This window comes from Pleurodeles waltl, chromosome 2_1 (genome assembly GCF_031143425.1).
Source record: "Pleurodeles waltl isolate 20211129_DDA chromosome 2_1, aPleWal1.hap1.20221129, whole genome shotgun sequence".
NCBI lineage: Eukaryota > Metazoa > Chordata > Amphibia > Caudata > Salamandridae > Pleurodeles > Pleurodeles waltl.
The window spans coordinates 687,196,589-687,209,514 of NC_090438.1; the positions used below are offsets into that span (position 1 = coordinate 687,196,589).

The following is a 12,926-nucleotide window of genomic DNA, read 5'->3' on the forward strand; positions in this document are numbered from 1 at the left end:
TGCTTAAAAGAAATGGTACCTAAAATTTCTCAGTAGTTTAGCAAAACATTTTTTAATCCTTGTTACATTTTTTTCTGAATATTTAATTTGAAAGCAAAGGCTCCTCAATCTTGCTTTCAAGTTTCTGCAGGTATTTACATCTAATCCGAGAGCATTCTGGGAATATTATTATACGTAGCCTCATGTTAAACTTTGCAAAGGTGTATACACATTTTTATAGTGGGACCTCTGTCGGAAGTGCAGTCTGAGCTTACATTTTCTTAGAGCGCTCACCCTAATGATAGACTTTGCAATAATAACCTATAAATACAAGTCAAAACAGCATTAAAATGTGGACACTAATATTACTTTAACTGCAGACAGTGCCCTTCTTTGATTCATAATGTGGTGCTGCTCGGGATTGGGGGTCAACTTGTCCCAAATAAAAAATAAACATGAAAACATGTTGTCCTTTACCCAAAACAATGTCCTGTGAGTCGGGCTATAGGAATTCCTATTTGTATATATATGTGTGTATATATATGTGTATATATGTGTATATATGTGTGTATATATATATATATATATATATATATATATATATATATATATATATATGTGTGTGTATGTATGTGTCTTGAGAGAGAGTTGCTCTTTAAATCTCACTTTTCTTTTTATGTACATGTGGTCTGGTTGCTGTCCCCAGAAAAACCATGCATTTATAAAATTATAGAGATATATATTTATATATGTTTATATATAAATAGATCTCACTTATTTTGAATATATGTATAGTTTCTCTGGGGTCCGATAGTGACCCCCAAAAGAAAACACGATTGTAAAAGACCATGCCCCATAGGGTTTGGCCTATGTCAGGGGCGCCGACCGCATCATTTGACTTTCCTTTTTTCTTTCTTCTCACCCACAAGGGGAGGGGGGGGGGGCACGGCGGCACAGCGGCACCTCCAAAACCCCATGCTGCAATCCACGGCCAGGAAACAGCGCCAGGAAGGCATGGATGGAAATGGTAGAGTCTCCCCTTTTCATAGATAACTCACTGGCATCTGGGGAGGCAGTTTTGCCCTGTTCGTCCCCAACAGAGAAGGTAGAGAACGCTCGCCTGTTCCTCCGATGCTCCGGTGGGGAATACTGTATAGTCAGTGTCCCTCATGGTCTTCACAGATGGGAGGGGAGGGAAGCGAAGCGGAGGGAGACATGGAAGCTATTCATTGTCTCCCCAGGGCTTTAATTAAAAAAACATCCGGTGCTTAGCAACAAAGGATTTTAATAAACCCCTCCCTGATGACGGCCAGTGGTCATGACCCACACTAGGGAGGGTATGTGTGTGATGGCCATCGACTGTCACACGCACTAAAGGGCTGAACATTTGCTGGCTTCATCGTTACTCTTATTTCAATGCTTCTCTTTTGTCAACACATTCTGGTTTCACTTTTTCTTCATGTGATTGTTCTTTATGTGAAGCATGGACCAAATTCTTCAGTCTGTCTGTCGTCAGTGGTGTTCCACTGGTTGCACACTTCTGAAGGTACTTGCCTTTTTTCTGTAAGTTGTAGCACTCCATTAGAGTGCATGTTTGCAGGCCATCGCTCCTTCTCCCCCATCCCATTCTGCTTCATTGCTTCCCCATATCCCTCCAGCAATCTCTCCCTGTTGTGGCATGCCCCATCTCCCTGTGCTTGCCCTGTCCTTCTCAACCCATTACCCATTGTTGCTTGCCTCTTCCCAGAAAAAGGTGCTGTGGTCCAATCACTGTTGACCGCGTCACACTTTTTAAAAAATAAACTCAACTATACTGGACAGCTGCTGTGTTGCTGTATAACGTGGTTAAAAACATTACAAAGCCAGTAGATTTTGCATGAGGCTATCAGAAATACATTTCAGTGTTGTCTCTGTGTAGTTTAGTGTTCTGCAGACTCTTGAAACTTTCACTAGGACTGGACTTTGCGTTGGCTATTGAGATTGTCCTTGTAAATTGCATGTTTTCTTATGTGTGTATATATAATTTTTTTTTGTTTAATTTCAGATGCCTCCAAGAAGAGGAACAGCAGTTCCGAACATCCTCCTTGCCAGCTATCCCAAATCCTTTTCCAGAGCTCTGCAGTCAGTCGAACTCGCCAGTTCTGACACCCAGCTCATTACCTCAAAATGAACCTCCTACCAAACATGTGAGCGTAAGTTCCCAGTAAATGTAAAGTTTTTTTTTTTTTGTATTTTGTTCATTTTTTTTCAATTTTCGGGCTAGGTGATAGGAAGACCAGGTTTCATGCCCAGTTTATCTGCTCAGTTTCAAAGTGTTCCTCCGTATGTAACAGAACAAGCATGCACATGCTGGCCTTTTGTCTTTTGGCTCCTGTGAGCCACATGGTACAGACAAGGGTCTTCTGCAAGCAGCACCCACCACTTCATCTATGTTAAATATGAGACCTCTTTGAGATGTATGAGCATTTCTTGGCCTGTGTAGATCAATATACCTAGATATATTTCTAAATTAGGCTTACTAATGTAATTCTGGATTCCCCCTCAGGTATTTTATAAGTGGTGTAATATGGTGTCAACAATGTGCCATCAGTCCGTATACATGAAAGACAGGGAGAAGATGAAGTGATTTTGCTATATACAGATGATATCCTCTTGTAGGTCACACACCTGGGGGAATACACGAGCATGGCAAGGCACTCTGGATCCAGGATTAAATGGTCCAAGTCAAGCCTCTACCAAGTGGGAGGTAATCTAAGGCAGCTTAGGTCGCCATGCAATTTGGAAGTAGAGGGCGATTCACATACCTAGGGATATACATGACGTTAGACCAGGGGCGTAGGTTGGAAAGGAACGTATCGAGGGTCCTAATGGAGTTTCATAACAATGTAGAAAAATGGGGGAAATCTGCCCTTCTAGCTGTTCGCTAGAGTGGCAATGTACGAAATGATAGCCCTACCTAAACTGTTATACTCCTTCAAGAATACATAGGTGATAATACCAGAAGAGCTCTTCAGTAAGATGGGGAGAGCGGTCTGAAAGCAGATGTGGAAGGGGAAACACCCAGGGACATCACTCCAGCATAGCCCTTACAATGGGGGTGGATAGCACTTCCAGACATAAAGGTGTACTACTGGGCACCACATCTTGTTGCTGTTCATGACTGGGAACACATGCCAGGTGAACAGTCTATCAACAGCTCACATCTCCAATGCTTATATGGGGGGGCAGGGACCTACGAGTCTTACTGCCTGCCAAATTAACAATAGAGGTCTGGTAGAACACTAAACAGAAAATAGGCTGGTGTGGGAAACTAACAAAGGAAACCCCATTGTGGGAGGGAGCACAGCTGAGAGAGATGGGGAATCTCCAGGGGTTTAGATCCTGAGACACAATAGGTATTTAGAAATTAGGTGACCTGATAGAAGACAGGAACCTTAAGACATTTGAGGCCCTTCAGAGGGAATTTAATCTTACCACAACGCAATGTTACCAATACATCCAGCTGATGTACGGGTGGCAAGCTGAGAAAATAGACGTAACTGACCTTGCCGAGGAAGGGCGACTGTTAATGGGCCACATACCAGAGAAAGCGATTTCCTGGACAGATAAAACATTGAAGAATAATATGCCTGACACATTGAGAAAATTGAGAGAGAAATGGGAAAGGGAACTGGGACCCATGGATAATAGACTGGGAGGCCTTCCTGATGTACCCATGCGAAGTGGCCATAAAAATCCCGCAACAGTTGATACAACTCAAAATTTGACATAGGGTATAATATGTTTGGGAAAGGCTACACAGAACAGGGAGAGCCTCCGCACCGACCTGTATAAAATGCGGGGCAGAAAAGGGGGACTTTCTACACACACTTTGGTCCTGCCCCAGAATTCAAAACTACTGCACTGTTATATTGAAAGAACCTGGAGAAATATTGGATGTAGGACTCCCAGCGGACCCACTGTATGTGTTGCTGGGCATACCTACAGAGATTGACGTAGCATGCCGAAAACTCCTTTCCAGTAACTTGGGACTAGCAGTGGTCGAGAGGGACGTGGCAAAAGATTGGGGAGCCCCAGAGATGCCAACTTTGAGGGAAAGGAGGACTGGGATGGACCTCTACATGATGGCAGAAAACGTAACGTACAAAGCCAGAGGCTGCCCAAGGAAATTCCTAAAGATCTGGGAACCACGGAGGACATATTAAGAGTTACAGGAGCTAGGAGAAGGCATCAGCGTGTACTCCTCCGGGGGGCTCATGACAGGAAGTTGTAGAAGCATAGGCATGTGCCCCCTGAAATGAGAAATTATAGAATACACATTCCGAGGACTGTGCAGTATATTAATGTCGGACATTGTAATGCCACCTTGCTACCTTGTAACAGCTGCTTTGAAGCCCACTTAGGCAGGTTTTTTTTTATTATTAATATTTTTATTTTACTCCACATTTAAATCAATGTGCTGTCAGCTGTGTTAGCCATGCACTGTTCATGACTGCAAAAGGGGGTAACTAGCTTTGCCCTAGTTGCTGATTTGAGCACTGGGACTCCGTGAGATCTAGGATTGCCAGACTCAGGCACGTCTCGGTGCATGCAGTTTGTGCCATGGTCAGATGTAAGTGCGTAGCAGTCAGTGCACATGCAGAGCATATGCCACAAGTGCATATTTGCTTGTAAATGTTTGTATCACAATCTGCACTAGTAAAGATTGGGATAAACAGTTTGTCTGTGCCAAGGTGTCCACTGGAGATTGAAAGCAATAATTATGTAGTGGTTTGCTGTTAGTCGAAGTATATAGGTGCTCAAAGAGCTCTGGAGCAGGCCATAAGAACAGGAAACTCTAGAGTAACACTAAGTACTGAACGTTCAAAAGAGGTAGTTTGACAAATTCCCATTGTTTAGGTCCTGTTCCAAGGCCTTCCAAAATCGCTCTTGACAGTTTATACCAGAGGGCCGTTTTTCCTCGCTCCACTGCACCAGCTTCAGTATCTTGCCACTTCCCATCTGTTTGTAGTTTCTTGGTAATGAACCAAAGTGCAATCTTCTTTTTCTTCCAGTCTCTGAATGGTCATGTTTATAGGATTATTTTGGCAGGGATCCATAGATATGCTTCTGCTGTTGTGCTTGTTGAGCTTAATATTCTGAAATGTTTAGCGTATTCTCACATGATATGTTCTCAGTTTAATCCCTCAATCTTTTCAGGTATCATTAAAGTTTTCTTCTCCCATATTCAGCATCTTGTGCCCTTACCTCAAACCCATGGTGCAATGAGTGCGTTATCCTGCTTCATTAAATCTGAAATGTTTGGTTTTGGTCTCGTCCAAATACATCATATAGCAGTCAGTTTTGCTTAAAATATTTGTTGTTGGGTCTCTTTGTGTTATCTTTTAGTGGTGGTAGGCTGTGATACAGTTCATTTGCAGTTTGTCGTGCAAGCAATTCCATGTATGCCCTACATGGACTTAACTTTAGAAATCAGTGTGCTATAGCAAAGGTGCCTAGGTGGTATATTTCGGTATCCTGCTGTTGTGAGGTAATATACCTTTTTATATTAATGCTCCTCTAAACTGAACTGGCATTTTATTTACCTTTACTGTACCACTCTTAGAATACAAAGGGGCATCTTTTGTAGATACCCATGATGCGCTGTTGCTCATGAGGTTGTCTGTTTTCTCTTAAATGTTTCTTTTCAACGTTCCTGCCAGCTTATGGTTTCCTTCTAATTTCTGCTCCATGGATTCCCTATAGTTCCCCTCCATACCTATCAAAGATCATATTTGTTGAGGCAGTGTTAGACTCCAACAGTTGATTTCCATTTGGTAAATTATGCTTCTCATCCTTGCAACTATAAAGGTTACTGGAGGGTGTTAAGCTATTTGTGCTTTTTGCCTTTTCTCTTTTCTTACAAAGAGCTCTTTCGTATCAGTGTTAAGATTGTCAATCGTTGTATAGTATTCTTTCATTGATTATTCCCTGTGGGATTTAAACGTTGTTTTAACCCATCTATGATGCCCAGTAGAGTACTTCACTCTGCTTTGTGGTCACTTCCAATACATATTTGGTCAAGAAGGATCTTTTAATGTTCTTGTTTGCCAAGGACTTCAAAGCAAACCTGCAGCCCAGTCCTATCTGCATTATCCTAGCACACCTTTGGTGTAGACCCTTTCCTTCACGAATAAAGGTGGCTGTTCTACCCTGTATACTGAAATCCAGAGCTGCAAGTCCCTTGCCTCTGCTAGCGCGCCTTGTCCTTAGTAAGTAAACTTACAAGGGGACGCGTATAGGCCGATGAACCTTTTGAATCGCATGGAGTATCCTAGTCATGCAGTGACTACTAAACCAACATCTAAAGAAAACATTCTAAGGAACACAGTTTAAAACAGTCTATTCATGAATAACCACAACTCAGTAATGAGTTAAACAATTTTATTTCCCTATTGATTACAATTCTAAATCATACGTTAGTTCAATTTTTATTCAGACCAATCAATTTATTAATTCATTAATAGAAACATCATCACTTGAAGGAAACATGTGAAATTCAATTTCATAAATTAAGAATACCAGCATTAATAGCGAAGTTCAGCAAATAAGTTTGTCAGTCATTTGTCACTGTCAACGTAACCCTTAGCGGCATACCTAGATTAGCATCAGCATGTGGGTCTTCATGTGAAAAACTTTTTAGAGAAAGCATTAATTTGAAAAAATATATCTAGATGAGAATTTCTATAATCAGCACAGTTGGTACCTAGAAGAAAAGGCATAAAATTCAGTCATTTTTTTCCATAGCTACCTATCCAGGATTGATCAGCAACAAGTCAGTCTTCGCCCCCAGGTCATCAAGTAGTCAGCCACGGATCAGGCTCACAAAGTATGAGCCCAATATCAGCGCCTCGGACAGCGTCTCCTGACATCAATTCTCGCTTGCATTCTCTGATTTTAGCCCCCAGTCATGAATTTTATTAGGGTCTCCCAGTCCCTCACCCTAATTTTCTAATTGATCAGTTAGTTAGCAGAAATAACTTTAACCTATAGTATTTGTTTACTGAGTCTACTGATTTTCATACGGGTCCGTTCACAAGATGTGGATTGGTCCACTTTACGATGTTCTCATCACCCGGCTCTTCAGGTATCGAAATTGTTGCATGTTCCTCTTCAGTCAGTGCCTTCATTGTTCAAGGCCTGGGAAAGTACATTTAGCCTACTCTACACCTAATTGTATCAAATTGTCTTCATCTCCTGTCTGCCGGTACATTGCAGGAATCTAGCTAAGCAACTTTAACATCGAGCGTGTCAAGGCTTAGGGTATGCTTCCAGTCCTTTGCAAGAGCGTTCAGCTTCCCATGTGCGAGGCCTAGAAAAAGCAGGCTTTAGTTCGGCTAACTTATGCAAACCATAGGTTGTACATCTCATTATGACATATTAAATTTTTCTCATATTTCCATTATTTCAAAACACTTTCAGTTCTATTAATACACATGGTGATCACTCCCCGAGGGCGCATTTTCAAACGTGCACATTATATTTCTCTGATTAATTTCTCTATGCGTTTCTCATTAGTAAATTCATATACATCACTAATAATTCTCTTAGCATATCTGCTCAACAGTCCCTCCTCTGACTAAATGTCACCACATCTTTCCTTATTAACATTTTACAATTCTGTTTCTGATGTAGTCTGCGTTCTTCCCAAATTGTTTCTATAGATTCTTCCCCTGGGTTGTTCTTCCCTCCTCTAACTATATTTAGATTTCCTTAGTTTTAAATTTTGCCACAATTTGCACATGCCCCATAATCCTAATATACAAGCAATCACAATTAATATTCCCTGTACAATTTTCAATACCCCATTCCAAATTTGACTAAATCAATTGCCTACTGAAGCAAATCCTTTTCCAATCTTTTCCCAAACCCCTGGTTCCTTCAACTAATTCAAATCCTTGCTCAAATAGTTAAGTTAGTAAGGACGTCTTTTATCTCCTAATATTGGGTATATAGGAGCAACAATGCCTAGCATTAATCATCCTACAGACTCCACCGTCTTTCGCTAAAAGTATGTCTAAGACAAGTCTATTTTGCAGCGTCATAGGTCAATCCGCAGTTAACTCAGTATCTAACAGGAGTATTGCCCTTGTAAAGTTTGGCAGCATGTTATCCACAATAGTAGACAACTTTTGTATCTTGGTTGCATTCAAAATAACTCCTACAGAAGGAATTACTGCACCAAAAATATCTCCCACAATTGCAGAAGAGGTTTCCCTCCTCTGTCGCTTATGATGCAATTCAGTCACTTTAGGAGACTTCTTTAAATCCTCTACCTGATAAATCTTAGGGAAAACTATCCCCAAATAGCATGTCCCATACCATTCTCTATGAAGACGGTAATAAGCATTAAGTCCACAAATATAGTGAATTGCAGGGTCCTGACCATTCAGCATAAAAGTCCACTTAATCTGAAACAAAAACACATGCCTATATTCACTCGTTACCACAAATAGTCAGTGCATGATTTTGGCCTATATATACAAAGCTTCTCTACACGTAATGCATCTAAAGCTAATTTTCCTTGCGTTTTAATAGCAGCGTAAGCATAATCAGTCTTATGAGTCCTCTTTTCGAATCCTTTCTCTAACTTTTCCTTCAATGCTTTTTCTCCTGTCATCAGTATGCCCTATAAAGCTCTTTTCTAATGGGGTAAGTAAGCATGTTAGAGGTTTCTTTGAACCAACATTAACGTTAGGTTATTTCTGTGTGAGCGTATGTGGTACCAAACTAATACTATATCATGCTCTTAATCTACTTTACTCAGATATCTGATAGGAACAAAAGAGAGCATACTACCCTCTTTGTATGGCTCACATGTATCCAATATGGCAGTCCTGCACACCTTACAGCTGTTGTAGTTAATACCACCTAATAGGACCTTTCCAACGCGGTTCCAAACAGGTCTTGTGAACGTGCTTTTTGATGACGACCCAATCTCCAGCTCTGATTGTGACCTGGGTCATGGATGGGTGGCAGGGTAGCAGCCTGCACCTGCTGAGAGAGAGAGCGAACCACATCAGCCAGACCCTTCAAGTAGACCAACACCATATCATCTGTAATATTGACAAGTGCATTGGCTGTAATTGCTGGCAGTCTCATTGCTCTGCCCATGAGGATCTCACAGGTGACAGTCCTGTCTTCCTTTCAGGTATATTTCGCATTGACATCAATACCAAAGGTAATGCGTCTGGCCATTTCAGATTGGTAGCGGCACACATCTTGGCAATTCTTGATTTCAATGTACCATTCATTTGCTCCCCTAGTCCTGAGGCTTCTGGGCTATAGCTACAATGCAACTTCTGCTCAATGTTGAATGCTGCACATAAGAGTTTGATCACCTCGTTATTGAAGTGAGTTCCCCTATCTGATTCTAAAGAGATCGTAAATCCGAACCATGGTATTAATTCTGTAAGCAATAGCTTTGCTACTGTGAGACTGTCATTTCTTCGTGTGGGGTATGCTTCAATCCATTGATTAAAGACACACGCAATCACCAACACGTACTTCAAACCTCCACATGCAGGCATCTCAATGAAATCCAACTGCATCCTGCTAAATGGACCCCCTGCTCTTCCAGTGTGGCTCAAATTCACCACTGTCCCTTTTCCCACATTTAGTTGCTGACAAATTACACATCAATGACTTTGCCTGAATTTTGGATTGAACCAATCAATTTTGAACAACCGGACCACGGCATCCCTTTTAATATGTTCCTGGCCATGGTAGTACCTGGCCATCTGAGTCAAACTATTAGGCAGCACCATCTGACCCTCCTCGGATACCCAAATTTCATCACGTATTTGGATACATTTCAGCTTGACCCAAAGTAGTTTCTCCTCCTTGTCTGCATTTTCCTGCAATGTTTTCAATTCTTCTAGAGTATCAATCACTTTTTAGGCATAACTTGTGCAATTGTCCTCAGGCATCAATTCCCACTTGTCTTTAAACGATATATAGTTCAATGCACAAATCCTTGCAACTTGATATGCATATCCATTTCCCAATTAAATGTAACCCTGTATCTTTTGATGTGCGCTGCATTTTACCACTGCAATTTCTTCAGGTAACTGTATTGCGTACAGTAACTCTTTTATTCTGTCACCATTTCTCACTGGTGTTCCAGTTGAGGTCATGAAACCTCATTGCGAGCACAGCTGAACAAAATCATGAACAATTCCAAATCCATACTGACTATCTGTAAAGATTGTAACTCTTAGTCTCAAAGAAACATAGAATGCTCAAGTAAGAGCTACCAATTCTGCTACTTGTGCAGAATATACACCTGGAAGCCAGGAAGCTTCTAACGTGCCTGTAATTGTGCATACTGCATATCCTGCTCTCAATGTCCATGTTCCATCTCTGAGAACAAACCATCAACAAAGACCATTTGGTCACTTTCTTCCAAACGTGTGTGTCTATCAGGTTTTGGTTTTGTACACAGCTCAGTTACCTCAAGACAATCATGCTCAATGTTGTCGTCTTTCTCAATTTCAACAGTATCACTTGGAAGCAATGTTGCTGGATTCAGCACTGTACATATTTTCAGTGTCACAATTGGAGCACCCAATAAGCTGAAAAATAGGCTACTGGGCAATAAGCACCTCCATGGACCTGTGTTAAGGCAAAGAACAAGCATCACGTTCATGACAAAACAATGTGACTGGCTTTGTGTAATCAGGCATTCCCAATGCTGTAGCTCTGCACAAACTCTCTCTCAATTCAGTTCATGCTTTCATCTGACCTTCATCTAGGGTAATTGGATCTGTAACTTCCTTGTGTCAACTGCTTTAGGGGTTTCGCAATCTCAGCAAAGTTTGGAATCCACTGTCTGCAGTACCCCACCATTCCCAAAAACATTCTGACATCTGAGAGGTTGGGGGACTTCTCTGCAGTATCATGGTCATTCTTTTTCTGGAGATTCTCCTTAATCCCTTTTCAATCTGATGTCCCAACTATTTAACTGATGTTTGACAATACTGCAATTTTACAGGTGACACCTTGTGTCCAAAATTTCCCAAATGATTCAACAGGGCAATCGAGTCATACTTACATTCATCCCTTGTTCTGGATGCAATCAGCAAATCATCAATGTATTGTACTAGTCGACAGGCAGGGTAATTCCAATGACAACAGGTTCTTTTTCAAGATCTGATTAAACAGTGATGGTGACTCTGTATACCCTTGTGGAAGCCTAAACCAGCTGTAGACTGTCTAGGAATTTGAAACTAAAAAGAAACGGACTATCCTCATGAAGAGGCATGGAAAAGAAAGCTTGTGACAAGTCAACCACTGTGAACCACTCTGCATTGCAAGGAATCTGAAACCGTATCACTGCTGGATTTGGCACTACTGGACAACACTTGACCACCAGATCGTTCACTTTTCGCAAGTCCTGCACACCACGCACCTTCCAACATGGCTTCTTTAAGCCCATTATTGGTGAATTAAATGGACTTCTTAACACTTCTTTCAAAACGCCTTGTTTTAGAAAATCTCCAATTATTTGTGCCCTTAATCAGACCTACTTCTTTACCTGCCAGGTCACAGACTTCTTCTTTCACCGTTCCCTGCAAGTCTGCATGCAATTCTCTGACCGTAAACATTGGGAAAAATTCAATTGCTGATCTTAACCTGTACTGGTTCTGTGATTGGGTTTGTCAACTGTCTATTCTCCACTCCCACAGCTTGAACTGTACTGCCTGAAAGAGGTAAATTTGGAACTTCCAAACTTCTCACTGTAGAGCGTGTAGCTCCTGTATCCACCAAATGAGACTTTATAACCCATCACCTTTCCTTTCAAGAAAGGTCCTCACTGATCTATCTCTAAGGATGCTGCAAGCACACACAGTCCTTCATCCAAACTGTCGCTCATCCATTCTTCGTTTATTCCATCCTCACTACAAAATGGAAGTTGGTGCCCTGTTATTACTTCTATCTTGTCTCTGACTCGTGACCTGCTGAGTAAGCTTCACCTGTTGCTGCTCCATCGGGGCTTGAGGTATCTGCATTTGCTGTCTAGGTACCATGGGAACCTTCTGCTGCATTGGTTGCAACTGTGTTAATTGTGCACGTGACACTTACATCAGTTGCACTGGTTGGAAATTCTGCACTCGATTCTGAACATTGGGAATAAATCCTTTCATTCTTGGGTCTTTCACAGTTTGAAATGTACTGACATCACCACCCTGCTGAATGACACCATCCTGCGCCATCAATGGACACTCCCGCTTCCAGTGTCCCACATTTCCGCACAAATGACACGGTAACGTCTTTTTTCATCCCCTGCATGTCTTTCTGAACCACTACAGTGCCTAACTCTGGACCACGCATCATATCCATTCCGCAACCTCTACCTCGTATTTGAGGCTGGAACATAACAGTTCTCTGCTGCGGCATAGGTGGTGCTAAAGCTTCTTACACTCCTGTCTGAGCTGCCTTTATTTGCATCACCATTGCTTTTTCCTTCAGCTTTTTCTGCTTCAATTCAATCTCATCACTACAGTATTTTTCATACCACAACACTTCATCAATCGGCTTTGCCTGCCAGCAAATCAAATGACTTAATCTATCCTACTTCTGGTCTCAAACCTTAAACCTGAATGCAAAATGCAACATGTCTTTTGGCTCAATTACTTTCTTACCACTGTACTCTTTGAACGCTTTTAACAATCTTTCATAGTAGGTATGTATTGACTCTTTAGACTCTTGAACTGTTCTGTCCTCTACCAGTCAATATTTTTGGGAGAAATTCTCATCTTCAGGAACTCAATCACCTTATAGTAATGTTACATCACCTCAGGTGAAGGTGCACCCATTTCTCTATCCCTTTCCAGTTCACTTGTTGGCCAATCCACTGCTCTTACACTCGACCCATAAGTTGGCTGGAACCACTATCTCCAACAATG

The 12,926-nt window shown here is 41.5% G+C and overlaps 1 protein-coding gene across 6 annotated transcripts in view; it reads left to right on the forward strand.

Moving 5' to 3' along the window:
- GRB10 (growth factor receptor bound protein 10) overlaps window positions 1–12,926 on the forward strand; it is a 573,160-nt gene that overhangs the window by 327,629 nt on the left and 232,605 nt on the right. For 5 of the 6 annotated variants that reach the window (XR_011199846.1, XM_069216783.1, XM_069216775.1 and 2 more), the window contains one exon: window positions 2,024–2,171. Coding sequence is in view for 5 of the 6 variants with exons in the window: in XM_069216783.1 (XP_069072884.1) it covers window positions 2,024–2,171 (148 nt within the window). In the remaining variant the exon portion in view is untranslated. The remainder of the gene's footprint in view (window positions 1–2,023; window positions 2,172–12,926) is intronic. The other variant, XM_069216800.1, reaches the window with a different exon arrangement.